General features: G+C 43.9%; 1 protein-coding gene across 3 annotated transcripts in view; it reads left to right on the top strand.

Annotated features, from left to right (window-relative positions):
* Positions 1-16,052, top strand: part of frmd4a (FERM domain containing 4A) — a 101,959-nt gene that overhangs the window by 21,714 nt on the left and 64,193 nt on the right. Inside the window, exon 1 of one of the 3 annotated variants that reach the window (XM_069711188.1) lies at positions 14,449-15,202. The exons of the other annotated variants lie outside the window; for them this stretch is intronic. Within the exon in view, the coding sequence (XP_069567289.1) occupies positions 15,137-15,202 (66 nt within the window). The 5' untranslated portion in view covers positions 14,449-15,136. Of the gene's footprint in view, positions 1-14,448; positions 15,203-16,052 lie in introns of those variants that run through there. 3 annotated transcript variants of the gene reach the window in all.

Raw genomic sequence — 16,052 nt, 5'->3', positions numbered from 1 at the left:
CTATTTTGGTATTCAAGCCCAAAGTGTGTATATTTCTTTCTTACTTCTCCACCCTGTTTGTCTGGCCACCTATCCGTCTGGCTGTCTGTCTGTCCGTCCCTTGCCGTGTCTTTGGCAGTTAATATGAGCGGTGTAATTGGTATTTGCAGATCGGCCCACAATCTAATCCAAAGAGGAGTGTTAGCGGGCTGTTTGGAGATAGACTTGGCTTCAGAGATATGGCGCGGAATCAAGTCTGCTATATCAGTGCTGTCTGCCACCCCGGCCAGATTTGCCCAAGAGCTGTGGGAATCATTTTAAATAACTAAATGACTTTCGCATTTATCTTCATCAGCCACATTGAGCATCACATGCCACACAGACGATCTGTGTATCTCAGTTTTGGCATCAAAGTCACTTTAGTAGATTTATGACTCAGCACGACGAGCTAGTGCAGGAGTCTGTCGAAGTTCACACTGCATAATCTTGTTTGAATGCACTTTCTCTCAACTTCTGAGATAAAAGGAGATATCTAGAAAGAGCAGGAGTTTTGAATTATGTTTTTATTTGTCCTGTCTTTCAGTTTATTACAAAAGCAGGGATGAGAAAAGCAGGAAGGGTAACAACCCTCCAGGTTTGTTTTTTTGTTGTTTTTTTTACAGTAGAAATACAGTAATGTCAGGGTGTTTGGTCAGTGTATTCTTGCAGACAAAGAGCACAACTCCATCTGCAGTAAATAAAAGAAACCAAGAAGCCAAAATAATGAGTGGTAGCAGTATCCCATTAATGGCTTGCATATTTTCTTTCTCTCATGAAAAGAAAAATGTCAGTATTTTTTTCACCTGACAAAAGACAAAGAGGATGGAAGAAAATCCATTTCTTCTTGTCTTTCTTCAGGGCATTTGGCTTCAGGGATACACAAAAGGTGACCTTCACCTCAAAAAAAGAGATGTGGAATAGCAATAGCCTGTAAGAGCTGCTCCTTTCCTAATCCTCAGCCCCCTAAAACTGTAAAATTGTGCTGAGATGGCTGTGTGGGCTATCTAGCGGCCTTTAGAAGAGTTGTTCTCATATCTCCTCAAAGCTCCCTCTTTCTCTGCATCACGCCAGCAAGTTTTTTTTTTTTTTTTCCCCCTGCACTTTGTATCGCTTCCTCTGTTTCTTTATTCAGGATGATAGCAATGGGCACTGATGCAGGAAAATGAAATAAAATAAGCATCAGTGAGCTGTGTGTCCGTGTTGCCCTCGTGTAGTTGCATATAATAGAAAAGCAGGTCAACACCAACACACAGTGCATGCAGAATGTAGTGAGTAAAGAAATCCTGAGGGGAATCTGACAAATATTGACAGTTTGTTCTTCTCAGCGTCCATAAACTTTTATTCACATGTATCCTCATTGTTCAAGCGTCGTTTTAATGTGGTCTTATAGTTAGGTGTTGAAGTCATTCGAGTCGGGACTTTACTGACTTTTGCTGAAAAAACAACAACATCAACAAAACAAACAAGACGTGGATGTTGTGGACAGTTAAACAAAGAAAAGAGGCAAGGACAGATCCACATACTTTAGGTCCGTATAAACAGATAGACACACTCACAGACTCGAAAAATGAAATATCAAGTTCCCCATTGGTATCCCCTCTTGTGTTTAATATGCATATACGTAGGTCAGTAGGTCAAGGAGCTTAAGCTTCGTAGAAATCATACTCTCCAGATAATGTGCGTTGTGATATGGCACATTTTGTACACACATCAGTTAGTGTGTGTTTGTGTGTTGTGTGTCATCTCTCCAATCCGCTCCTCCTGTGTGTAAGGGGATCAATAGGGAGTAGTTATCTAGCGATTAACCCTGTCAATGCTCTATCAGTCTAATCGGAAACACTCCGTTGCTCTTCTCCTCTCACGCCTGTCGTTTATCTGATAGCTCACTGACTCTTTCCGCACTGTGTCACTGCCTCGCTCATCTCGAGCCTCGTTCCCCTGCTGGTCATGTCTGTTCACATGAGCACGTGTGTTTATGTCCAGCTGCCCATAACAGATGGAGCCATTGCAGAAATGGCCAAGGGCTTGGACATACACTTATTTCATTAAAGAATGGCCAGTTTGAATAACACACACACACACACACACCTCTCACCTCCGCCTCGTCTGTGTTGGAGCGTTAGCTCTCTCGCATTGCATCTGTCATCTGTACACGGAAACCCTCATTAGCCTGACTCCATGCGTGCTCTTCCTTACCCCCCAAACAATTCCCCAAATGCCTCTTTTACCCCTCCCCTCCTCCAACCATCCATTCACCTGGTTCATTTGCAAGCTGGCAGCTGTCATGATAGTTAAGGTCAGGGTGGTATGTGGAAGAGGACACAGCAGCCAAAAGGGAAATGACCAAGGCCCACGTCCCTGAAGCTGACCACCTCGCTGCCTGGATGAAAATAATTAGGAGAGAAAGGCAGGGCTGGTGGGCTTTGGATTTGAAGCACAAGGTGGGACTGCCTTTAGCAGCCCACACACACACACACACACACACACACACACACACACACACACACACACACACACACACACACACACACACACACACACACACACACACACACACACACACACACACACACACACACACACACACACACAGACAGACAGACACACACAGCAGGTTAGCTGGCAGCATTTAAAGGCCAAAGTAAGCAGCAGAGGGATGTCTGGTGGCTAAAACCATATGGGGCACATGCAAACAAACACACACGCTGAGACACACACACACACACACACACACACACACACTGAATGCAGAGCCACATCTCCCAGCTGTCATATTAGCCGTACCAAGTGCACTGTCAAGGGTAGATTCTATTAGGGACAGACCAATGACAGATTTTATATTCCAAATGTATTCATAACATTACATGCGTTTTTTTTTTTCATTTAAAATACAACTAACTGCTAACCCATGTAAAAAGCATATTTTGTCAGTTTATGTGTCTAATAATTTTTGCTATCCAATACTTTCATCATTTAGCTTTAATAATTGAATAACGTTAAATGGATAAAAAAAAAATATATATATATTTTTTTTTAAATGCTTGAGCTCATCAGTGGTCACAACATTTAACAGCTAATTCTAGCAATATTCATTGGCTTTATAAGCTTCTGGCTCTTTGTTGCAGTACAAGGAAAATATGAATGCAAACATGTGAATGACACACTCGTGTTGACGTGAGCATGTCCCATGTGTAAAATGTATGAATTGATGACATGCAGAGGCAGATACAGATAAAGAGAAGCTGAACTGTAGCTTTACTGTGTAAGGGGCGCCATGTAGAGAGAGAGAGAGATCCTCCCACCATTCCCTGTTTGAAGCTTTTCGTCTCTGCTGCACATCTCCACTTCCCCTGTTTTGAAGATGTGGCCTGTTGGCCATAACAGATCGTGTCTGCGCGAGTGTGTGTGTGTGTGTGTGTGTGTGTGTGTGTGTGTGTGTGTGTGTGTGTGTGTGTGTGTGTGTGTGTGTGTGTGTGTGTGTGTGTGTGTGTGTGTGTGTGTGTGTGTGTGTGTGTGTGTGAGAACATTGTGAGTGCTCTGCTGTGTCAAGCATGTCAAATGTGCTCTTGTCCCCTTGAAGAGGCCCGACCGATGAGATCAATCAGAACGCAATTGCGCAACCGGAGAAGTAACGCGGCGATGCACTTAATGTTAGGTGTTGTCATGGAAACACTGGGTGCAGATTTTCCACTTCATTGGCTGCCATCAGTCTACAGGCATTTTTTAAATAATTTCCAAGAAAGGCAATTGAAAGATGGGAGGGAGAAATTAGTCACGGACTCACATCGATAGGCAGAACACACAGTAACACACAAAAGTATTGTAATGAAAATTTCGCTGTAACCCCACACTTCAATTAAAGCATCTGTTTTTGTGTGTCAGTGTTAAAACCATGCACTTTGGATTAAAGTGCCTCCAGCAGTCCTACTGTGTATATTGACTTGATTTGCGTAATTGCATAGAATAGATAGATTCCCCATGAAGTGTTTCCTTTACTGCTTTCAGCCTTCATAGGACCAGAATGGCAATTGCAACGATATATTTCCTATATTGGGTTGTAATCACAAGTGTGTGCGCACACTCTCGCACACCGACACACAGACATCTCTGATGAACGAGCGGAGGATTAGTAGTGTCACCTCTGCCGCGAAGGGTGACCCTGCATTTAACAGGTACCATACATCACCCTATCAGTAGATCTGCATCGCAGAGGCAATTTTGCGCATACCCAAATAGGCATGCATACTCTCACACGGGAAATAGGAGTTCCTTTCTTTCCCTCACCCCACCGCCCCGTTCTCTTATCTCCTCCAGTCACATGCGCTTAAGCATTTTTTTCCCATCTTTATTCTGTCATTTTCACCTCACCCCCACCGGAGACCTGTCGTTTCAAGCCCATTTCTCCCCTCTTTTAAGCCATCCTGCCTCCATCCCCCTGTGTCTTCCCCTGGGCTCTGAACTGTGACCTCTTTACACAAGGCGAGAGTAAGCTGGCAGTAGTTAGTAGCAGGTCTCCTCAAATATGATTGGCTGTCCGAGAGATGGTCTGGTGTCGGACGCTCTCCTGAGGGGACAGAGAGAGATGCGAGTTGTCTAAGAAGAGAGAGAAAAAAAGGGAGGATTGAGGCATATGAACAACCTGTATTGTGGAACATATTTTTAGGGTGCCGTCCATATCAAACAGAAAAACATGACAAAAAAATGTTTAAAAAAAAAAAGACAACTCAACATTTAACACTCACAGTTGGTCTCCAGTGGCAACTGCGCAACTACAGTTCTGACTAATTCACATGTACTGAGGGATACTAGCTCCATTACAATTATAAATGCAGCCTGGAGCTCAAGGTTGCAATCACTCCCCCACCGCTGCTGAGACTGGCTGCAGTTGATTCTGGTTTCTGGCCTGGCTGCTCTTTGAGCGTAATTGGTAAAACAGCAGATATGAAGCCCCAAAGGATCCTATCTTTGTGCTATGATGGCTACTACTGTTTGGCTGGGATGCCCATTTAGGGTGATGCTTTTTAACTGGCAGATGACGAGAAGCAACTTGCAACTCAATGTGTATCAATTCAGGCCTACCTGACAGCAACAAAAACTGCAGTACAGTGGGACGTTACCCCTCCAAGACTGGGGGAAAAAGAACAAAAATAAATGAATAGAAAAAAAAAATACAAATATTGCGATTTTTTTGTTGTTGTTTGTTTTTGTTTCAAGCGTGTACTCTCTCAGTGACCAAAAAGCAGCATTTAGGCATTGTCCTTGTCGATAACAGTGAAACAAGTCATGACGGACCATAATTTCACCCAATTGTCTAAGCTTTAAATTTTTGTCTTCTTCAGTAGAATAGCTTCCCTCCATGTTTTTTTTTTTCAGATTTCAGTCTGAAGAGTCTCAAGAGTCTTCAGTGCAAACTGCATGTTCCACTTTTACATTTGCACTTCTTATGCTCCACTACGCTAATGACTAATTCATGATTTACATACATGACTGCTCGAGGAGACAAAGACGTGCAGCACTTTTACATACAGATGCATTGTTGATTCAAAATGTACACATCCACAAACGCATGCATGCACACTAGTCAATTTGCATGCTCCATAACATCTACATGCAAAGCCACAGACATATGGACCCATACGCTGCCACCAGACAGCCTTACTGATGTTGGCTTCTCAGCCTCTAAGCACCAGGGCTGGGGCAAGCAGGTTCAGGGCTCCTGGACAGATGGATAGGAAAGGGAGAGATAGAATTAGAGACGGTGATGGTGCCCTGATGAAGGAGGAATACATCTGTTCATAGTATCAAATCGGACTCAGAAGGGGAGGAGATTCTTCAGATCCCTTGCTGATTTTCAGCTTTTGATTTTTTTGAAGCAGTCGTCCATGACAGCACAGACAGTTTACCAATCCCATCCAGCCTTGGTGATTTCATTGGCTCTTTTCAGAGCAAAATGAAGCCGAGGAGGAACATGCTTTTAATGAAAGTGCCTGTCTACAATAGGCCTGCAACAAGGGATTGCTGCCATTATGTGTGTGCACATAATTGGGGTTATTTCCCTGAGTATATTTCATCGGGTTTGGGGAGTCAAACCTTTGATTTTCTGTAATTCTAAGCCTTTTTTTTTTTTTTTTGCCTCGCCTAAGGGTTGGTAGTACTCTCCGTTTTATTGTTCTTTATTTGTCCCTTTTACCACCAGTTTATTTCTGTCTTCGTGAACACAAAAGTGGTTGCTGTGTATCCTATTACCGCCCTTCTCCCATGTGTAGACAGCTGCCATTACGCTGAATTAAACCCAAATATGAAATCAAGGTTGCCATATTGATGCTCATCAATCCTCCAGGAATACTTACATCATCCTAAGTGTCTCTCTGACCCTCGTTGCTCTTATTATGGCTTGTTAGAACAATTAAAGCCGACTCGTGTCAGATTTATAACTCACCCTTGTGTGTGTTTGCGTCTGTACATGTGTGCGTGTGTGTTTTATTCTGAACAGATGTGAGCATCTGCCATTGGAGTTAAGGCCATTAATACATGTCGAGAGGTGTTTGTGAGTGGATGTGCCTGGTTTTCGGCAGCAGCTGTTGTTATTTGCTGTGTGCTCTGTTTGTATGTTGCAAGTTGTCTGACATACCGGATTTTAAATATAATGTATATTTATGAGACACATACAGTTGTTTTTCATTTGGAAAACTATTGGATTCAGCTCTTCTGTTTCAGGTTGTTTGCAATTACAGAAATAAACTTAACACATACTTAAAAGACACACCCACAAAAGATACAAGAACAGCATCTGGTAAATAATGATTTACAAAAAAAAAAAAAAAAAAAAAAGGTAAATACCCTTTGCTGATTGTGGGACCAACTCTTATATGCTTCCTATCATTGTCTATTTTCTCACACACAGTACATCCTTACAATACATGTTGACACTTGTGCAGAAGTTAAACACAACCAAAGAATTGCGTAATAACACAAAGAAATAGGAGATAATAATGGTGAAGCCGACTCTTTCTATTCACAACACCATCAATCTTACATGGAATGTGGTCCCACAAGTTTTAAAGTGGGTGCAGGTGGATGTTGGGTATTATTATCTACGCTGGTCTTCAATACAAGCCATTTTAGAATAATAGGGCTGCATTGTTACTGTCTTTATAAATCATAGCATAGCTTTTGTTGGGACAAACGTTTGTTGATTCCTTGAGGCACCAATTAAATTCAGTGGGAACAGGCATGTTGGAACTTTTCTGTTAAGCAGTCCACCTCTTGTTCAGCTTTCATCTACTATACCCGTTTGTCAGTGTTAGTTTTTCCATGGATGTAGTTGAGGTGTTGTAAGTGTTCTGGTTTATTTTAAATCCCTTTGTGAGCTTGTTTTCTGTTCATTTGTCCACTATTTGGAGATCTTTAATCGGTGAGGTGCGTTTTACACTCTGACCACCAGAGTGTGCTGTGTGATGATGTTCCTTGCCTTGCTCAAGGCTCCTCTAAATAATGAGCCTCAGCACTTGAGAGCCCAGCTGAAGGGGAGCAGGTCCTGTGGGCCCTGTGGTTAAAGTGGTGTCTGTACTTCTTCCTGTTGCTCCTTAAGTAAAATGAAGGTTATAAGATTCTCTTCACAGCCATAAGTGACCATCAGCACAAGAGCACAAAAAAAAAACCTCCTGATATTGCTTAAGATTTGTGGCTGTCAGATGCTCCTAGCTCTCTTTTTGTTGTCTTCTACCTGATGTATGAAGCCAATAAACGGAGACCTTTGTCTCTAATGAGCAGTGGATTCTTGCTCTGCTGCTGTGTGAGTACTGCTCGTTTGGCTCCAATAAACACAGAGCTTTACTGGACAGCTCCACAGTTCCTCTCATCTGTCACCACAACTTTCTCAGCAACACGAGGGCTTGTGGAGGGGACCAGGTTGGGAAGGAGGAGGGTGTAAGTGTGTGTGTGTGTGTGTGTGGACCAGGGAGCTGTTAGATATATAATTAATGACCTCATCCTGCTCCTCCGGCTGTCCATGAACTAGACAATGAATGGGTAAGAGACAGAAATCACGAAACACAAGTGAAATCAAGAAAGGGAAAATGACAGGAAGGGTGGGTGGGGGGGGGGGCAGCGAGGGACCGAGAGATTGAAAGGGGGGGGAAGCATATGTTTAAGGCTGAGCTTGATTAATAACTATGAGTTGTGTCAGTGACCGAGTTGCCGTCCCATTACCCCTGCTGTCTACTGGAGGGGCAATTATGTGGGATTTACCCCCCCCCGCCCCCAATGCTCCCTCCCCAACATATCCTCCCTGTCCTTCATTTTTCATGTGCCCAACTTTTGCTCTTTTTGCTTCTCTTCCCATTTGTAGCCTGAACAGCACCTCTGTTCCCATGGCAATAATGTGAGCTGAATATAAATAAGTGGTAAATATCAAGGGACGGGACCTTGGCTTGGAGAGAAACCTGGGAGTGATCAAACTCTGTCTGTCACCGCACATCTTTTTTTTCTGACTGTGGTGTATGCAGGAGATGTAGCAAGGACAAAGACATGAGAAGGGTAGGAGGTGCCTGGTCTGTCTAGCAGGGAGGAGCCATGGCCCCAGGGGGTCAAGCTACCCACCCCCTCTGCGAGCCCACTGCCTTTCTGGATCATTCTTCGATCCCATCCATTTCTCCTGGACAGCACAGGCACAAATTAGGCCTAAGTATCGGCTTAAAGATTTACAGAGTGGTAGCTGACAGTCACTTCTTGTTAAATGAGTACATGTAAAACCATAAACTGAAGCTGCACTGTCGTGATTCCCTTCGCAATGATTAGAAGAACGGCCTAAAGTCATGTCATGGAGGTGGAGATGATCTCCTCAAATTACGTCTCTCTTTCCCAGAACCGGAGGCCCTCTCCTCCCCCTTTCCCTGTCTGGACCTTAACAAAGACAATCTGCTTGAGTGTTCGGCCAGCATTCACCATCGACTTGCGTGGTAGCAGAGGAGCAGGCGCACCTGTCATAGGTGTGGGGCCCATCTGTACAGTAACAAGCAGCTTAGCCACATGCCTGAAGCAAGAGGTGGAGCTGGCACAGTCTGGCTTGGGTTACTGCACTCCTGGGAGAAGGCCTGCATGTGTGGTGAGGGTTATAGAATGAGTAGTTCGTGTTGGCTCATTAGAGGAACGAGGAAATGCGAGTATGTCAGTGTGTGTGTGCGTGTGCACAGGTGCATCCTCTTTGTATTTGTTTATGCGCATACTTAGTTAGTTTGGGGTTTGCATGCCTCAGGGATCCTAATGATTCATTGTCTATAAAGAAGGCGAGTTGTGGAGTTACGACAGACTGAGAGGTTTACCAGAGTTATAAGCACAGCTGCATCCTGCATGAAGACAAATGTGTCTGAGGTAAGGGTTCTAAAGAATGAGAGTGTGAGCAATACAGAAAAACTTGCATTATGTGTTTACGGTAGTAACCTTCGCTGCCTGAAATGATTCATCAATTTCTCATTCAACAGCAAATTCCACAGAAATCCCCCGAATTTTTTTTTTTTTAAGCAAAATGTCTGATTTCATTAGTTACATCTTTTTAAAGGGCTGTTTTTTTTTTGTTTTGTTTTATAAATGTCTGAATGACATTCTGTGAACAATCACTTATAAAAAATTCCTACTTGCAGCCACATGTCATATATGCCTATTTCCCATTGTCTGTCCACAGTATGAAAGCACGCAGACATAACACATACAAACACACATTAAAATGTGTAAACCCAGTGTCCCAGTGTTTTCCGCTGGGAGTACGATCATGTATAACCCATTCCCCCCCCCCATGATCTTGCCTGTAAAGATGAAATATGTAGCCGTATCATCAAACATTTAACACTCACGCTGCCACAAATCAGATCCCTAATCGTGTGTGGACTTCGGGGACGGAGACTCACGTGCATGTCTTGATCCCAAGTTGATGCGAGTGTGCCGTTTGGTACGCTGGAGTAATTCATAAAAGTCGTGCAGACTTGTATGCAGACGGGCATCACTGCCAAACAATGTTAATTGTTAAATCAGTGTTGGAGAAAACTTGTTTTCTTATCCACTTAATGGTGTTGCTGGGTATGTGTGCGTCTGTGTCTATTTCTGTGCATGGTGTAGGCTGGGAAGTCTCCTCGGCACTGGGTAAAGTGGGCTAAGTTTACTGGGGCAGAAAATGCAGGAGCGTGACTCAATCCAGCGCCTTCATACAACCAGCCTCTAAAATATGCTTCTGTTCGTTTTCTGTCTGCTCAGTCGTGTCTTTCGGACATCCTCTTACTCTGAGAGGCTTGTACTCGGAAAAGGAGGACAGGGGTACAAACTGCCACCAACTTACAAAAGGTGAAAGGTGTGTGTATTTGCCTGATACCTTTTGATTCCCCTGCGTATCAGATACTGTTTTCATTCTGTACTCACCTGTTTTCTCTGGTCTGAGTGTGAATGGGTCTAAAAATCCAAGGTGACTTTTACTGCAACAAGAATGACATAAGATAAAAGAGTGCACCTGTCTCTCTCCTCACAGGCCTTTCCAAACACACACACACACACACACACACACACACACACACACACACACACACACACACACACACACACACACACACACACACACACACACACACACACACACACACACACACATGCACACTTCCAGGGACACACACACCTGCATCCAGAGAAGCACACGAATATCACAGAGCCACTCACTGTAATGTGGAATGACAGATTTGGGGTGCAGAGTGACACAGCAAAAAATCAGATTACTAACAGTGCTGCAGAGAATGACTTAGCAGAATCACTTTCATCTGCACTCACTGTCCTCCTTCACCGGAGGCTGATAAAAAAATAAAAAAAAAAAAAAAAAAAGACGAATGGAGATGAAAAATACTAGAAAAGACAGAACAAATGTCAGCAGTGATGAAAATACTGACCTAAACAGATACACATTATATAAAGATTGGTCATTAATACAGCTTTCAGGCAGTGCTGTACGAGTAGAAAAAAATGCATCACAGGGATAATAACTCACAGTTTGATATTTAGTGGGTCAATAAAAGCGTTTGAGGTCATTCGACCAGACACGTGAGCAAGGAAAGTGCAGTGGGTTGCTGCATTCTCTGCAAACTTTAACACCTACATGTCTAGTGTGAAGACTGTAAACCCATTAGACTGTTAGATGCAAACAGGTGCTTAAGAGGCTTTATCAACATGTCTGGAATAGATATCCTTTGTGTGTGTGTGTGTGTGTGTGTGTGTGTGTGCGTGCGTGCGTGCGTGCGTGCGTGCGTGTGTGTGCGTGTGCGCGCTCCCACTTGGAAGACTGCCAGGAGTTTGATTTAGCACATATCCCTATTTTCAACACCAGGTGGACTTAGTGATCAATCAGGCTCACGCAGACACGCGGTCTTTACTCTCGCTGGAAAATTGCCTTTAAAGAGCAAAACTGTCCTCAGAACGGAGAGGTGTGTGAAGGACAATTTTGCGATGCACAGTCTGAGCTGCTGTAGCCAGCACTCTGGGGTCCCTGCCATTTACTGGATTACTGGGACGGTCAGTTTTCAGGAGGGAACTGGTGGTGGTGAAAGATGGAAGAACACCTCAGACCTCGACTGCTTCAGCGTGATTCATCTTAAGGTACTGTGAGCAGTGAAGCTGATTTTTATAACAACAGCTAGTGTAGCAAATACACATCATTTGTGGAATTGTCCATCATATCATTATACCTTTATTTGTAACTATAACTCTGTAAAGTAATTGTTGTTTATTTACATGATGTACATGAGGAAGTGTGAAATAGTGGATCCCTAAATTACACATTTATCTGTGCAGTAACAATAGCTTGGCAGTTCAGACTCTCTCTTTTATGTAAATTACGCACTAATGTGTTTGTGTGTATCTATTCATAAGTGCATGCGAGTTGTGCGTGGATGTTCTCTTTGTATGTAATGGAACATAACGTGTTATACAATGTTATACGATGTGAGGTGATATTCAGCTTTCTCTGAGATGTCTGCTGTAAACATTTCACTAGCAATTCATTCATTCCACTGCCTTCACTTACCATCGCAGACACACACACACACACACACACACACACACACACACACACACACACACACACACACACACACACACACACACACACACACACACACACACACACACACACACACACACACACAGTGGATTACACCCAGAAATCTGGGTTTTAACCCCAGCCGTGCCAAGCAGGAGCCTCACCGGGACACGCTGTCCTGCGCTGCCTCTCTGTTGGGGGTTAAGCTCTTCACTAATGATGAGTGCTGGTCTGGATAGACTACCCGCCGCTCTCTACGCTCCTCGCTGCACTCAGACTCCGCAAGCCGCCCCCTTCACAAGTCTTAGTGGGCATATACTGTCCATCTTCAACGTGCTAGAGCGTGTTTATTATTCATGAGTAGCATGCAGATGAGAATTAGAGGGATATATCGGAGTTAATGGTCAGGTGTTACATATTCACAGCAGGCGGCATCAGAAGCAACTTCAGCCTCCTGAGGGCAACAAAGACCTGATGGATGAACACTCTTTAACACCCGGTGGTGCGTTTTATGGCGGGTGTGTGAATGCAGGCGTACATGCATGTGCACAGAATCATGGCTGTGCTACAGCCTCGGTCACACCCCAGCAGTTGGGACTACAGACTTGGTGTGAGGACTGATGAGTGGCTGTTCCTTTTGACCGCACACCCAAAGGAGGTCAGAGGGCAAAAGGTCATCGGTGCTCCGGGTCTGTGTGGCTTAGGAAAAGGGCAGGAGGAGGACAGGAGGGAGAAACAAGATTGAGAGGGACGTCTCTGAGACGCAGCGAGGCTGAGAAAGAGCGAGATGAAGCAGATAGAAAAAGGTTAAATGAGGAGTGAAAAGAGGGAAGAGGCTTGATGTGGAGGGACAGAAGGGGAGATGTGGCTACCAGTTTAGATGGACAAAGAGAATAGTGCATCCCGATATCTAAATCTGGTTAAAAGCTGAAAAATCTTTAAACCTGATTTATATACCATGCATATGACAAAGACAGCTGTTTACAGTGTGGTGGGATGAAAGAAAAAGATTACAAAAAATCCTCTGAAACCTGCTTCTGACGCAACAATATACTTATTACAACCCAGCCTTGATTCAAACGGCAGACAAATCTGATTGCAGACCAGCTGCATGTACAGTAGCTAATGGTTACATTAAATTAACTACATTACGGCAGCATAAACCCGTTCTCTGATTACAGAGGCCTGAATTCTGCAGCAACATGGTTTCTCGTGTGCATGTAAATGTGGTGACTGTCTCCCTCCTCACAGTTAAGCTTGTCACAAAATATTACACAATCGCCTGATTGCGATTATTTGAGCTGACCACAATCAATTTGCACAATTGTGAGAATTGTTCCCATTCAGCTAGATAAAACTAACAGCGATGTTATATTTCAATCACTATTTCCACGTCTTTTTTCACCGTTCGAGGTTTGACTGCACTCCTTTAATGACGTCATCTTGTTGTGCCCCCCTTCCCCTCCCTCCGCGGTTCAATGGCTCATTAGTGGAGAATTAGCGCCACCATCGGTTTCTCTCATCGTGCCTACCTTTTAATGTTCCACCGATCATATTTCGATGAGCATTTATTTGCATTAACATCATGGATGTGGTTGCAAAGCCAAACGCCATAGCCCATAAATGGCTCTTCTTCTTCATGAAGTATGTGTTATTAAACTATAGTTATGCTTAAACTATAACAGTAGCGTAAATGAACAGAAAATGACATTTAAATCTTTAATCGCAGTTATTTGTGAGACAATGTGATAGCCTTATTTACAGTTTGTTACAGCATACAGTCATATTCTGTTTATTAGTACAGCCCAGCTAAACTAACTTCAGCATGATCCAGTCTTCATGTTTCTTGTTAACTGAGAGAGAATGGGGGGCACATTCCACCAGCACTCGCCAGAAAAACAAAAACAACCCGTCTCCATGGACGTCCCACTAACATCCTCCGTCCCCCTGCTTCCCTTCTTCTAGTCTGCGTTCCTTCCCCTCTCATTGAATCACTGCCCCTCTGCCACCCCTCTTTTTCCCAATCAGCCCTCTACCCCACATGCCCTGTCCTCTGCAACCCCATACCCCTCCCCTGCAACTGTTACATAAGCTTCCAGTCATAGATCCAGGCTATAATCGCTGTTGTTTCCCCCCCCCCGTGTGTCTATGGGAGCCTCAGCATCCAGGGCCAACCCTTAATGAGGCTGCCACAAAGGCCCATTGATGAGAGGCCCTGTGTGAGAGAGGATGACCCCAGCCAAGAGCACCCAGAACTGTGCATCAGCTGCCCCAGGCTCTCCGTCCACACAAAGATGTCCACTGTGGACGGAGACCTGAAAAGACACGGAGAGGGAGAAAGGGGAAGGGGAAAAGAGGGTGGAGATAACAAATCAAACAACTTAGAAAATATGAGATGGAAAGATATTTAAAAAAAAAAAAAGAACCAGATGACTTCATCACATAGTAGCTACTCTGAACGTTAGCTCCCCCATGAGGCCTGCGCCTCTCTTCCTCCTCTGTTCATCCCAACAAGAACAGTGAGACCCACCCTCTGCCCTCCCTCTGCCAGGGAGTCGTCAGTGTTTTCATCTCTCTCGTGGATCATAACTCATCTGAAGAGGGGACTACAAGACTCTAGTCACGAATCCTCGTCGGTAGTCACAGGTTGGTCAAGAGCGATCGAGGCACTCTGATGGGACTCTTTCTGTGAAGCTTTGGACCGCTGATCAGGAACCCAGACGGTTTTTGGAGCCAAACTTACTGGAAATAGACCTGTTTTGTCTATCAGTTTTGGATTGTTTCTGGTTATTCGGAAAGCTACCCTGGATGGAAGATGAAAGTAGAGTGAAGACAAATTAAGCTGGACTGTTAGAAGCTGTCATGGCACAACTCGTTGGAGAAATGGGATATTATATTGCTGACATGGCGTAACTACCTCCTTTAAGTCGTTTGTCAACGTCCCCTGAGCACACACAAAACGAGAGAAAGAGAAAAGCCTCTGGAATAAGAGTCTGGATTTTGCCTAGGAATTTTGTAGTAAATTTTGTTTCGTTGATCAGTTGAACGATGACTCTTGCAGCTCGTCTCGAGGACTTAGAAGTGACCCTGGAACACATGCTTATGGACGTTTTTGTAAGTTTGGGCACTATTTCTTTTGTTCTATTCGGTTTTTAATCTCAGTATAAAAAAAATTAAAACTGACATTTTTTTTTTCTTTCGTTTGCCTTCCTCTGTTTTTATCTCTGTGTTTCATATGGGTGACCTGTCCAGTGTATAATTGCAGTTGGAAACCAGAGGCCAACATATGTTCATGCCTTTTTCCAGCTGCTCTCTCATTAATTAGCCCAGAAAAGAAACATGCTGATTAAGCATCAGACTCTGAGAGATTCAGGGACTAAGCTGGCTGACCAGGAATGTAACTTGGACAGAACAGCCTTATATATGACTCAACACAGGGTGAGCTCAGTGAGTTAAAACTTTGGGAATGTTAGCTCAGCGTGTGAGGAGCTTTCATCCAACTAACTCCAAAGTATTAAATCTAGGTACAGTGCTTATTTATGCTTTCTGTGGTCGGCACCCTTCATATTTATCTGCGGATGGCTATAAGTCTTTTGATTAGAAATGAATGAAATCTCCAAGTGCAGGAAGTGGGGATTAAGAATGAGGAAATGAGGGATGAAAGAGGGCCGAGAAGGAGAAGGAAAGCCTGATGGATGCGATAGTCATGTTTCTATTGCCCGTGACGCTTGGTTAGAGGTAGATTACTCAGGCCCCTGTGGTTTCCAAAGCATTGGGGCTGTGGGAATGAAATATTGCTCTACACTGCATCACACACACACACACACACACACACACACACACACACACACACACACACACACACACACACACACACACACACACACACACACACACAAACACACACAAACATATGCACACGCAGGCATAAGTGGTCTACCTCTTCATAGACAAGCACACATTT

Source organism: Brachyistius frenatus, unplaced genomic scaffold (assembly GCF_029030835.1).
Source record: "Brachyistius frenatus isolate BFR_SWC_R1_liver_20210118 unplaced genomic scaffold, ASM2903083v1 Contig_97, whole genome shotgun sequence".
Taxonomy (NCBI): domain Eukaryota; kingdom Metazoa; phylum Chordata; class Actinopteri; family Embiotocidae; genus Brachyistius; species Brachyistius frenatus.
This window is presented reverse-complemented; position numbering and strand designations above follow the sequence as displayed.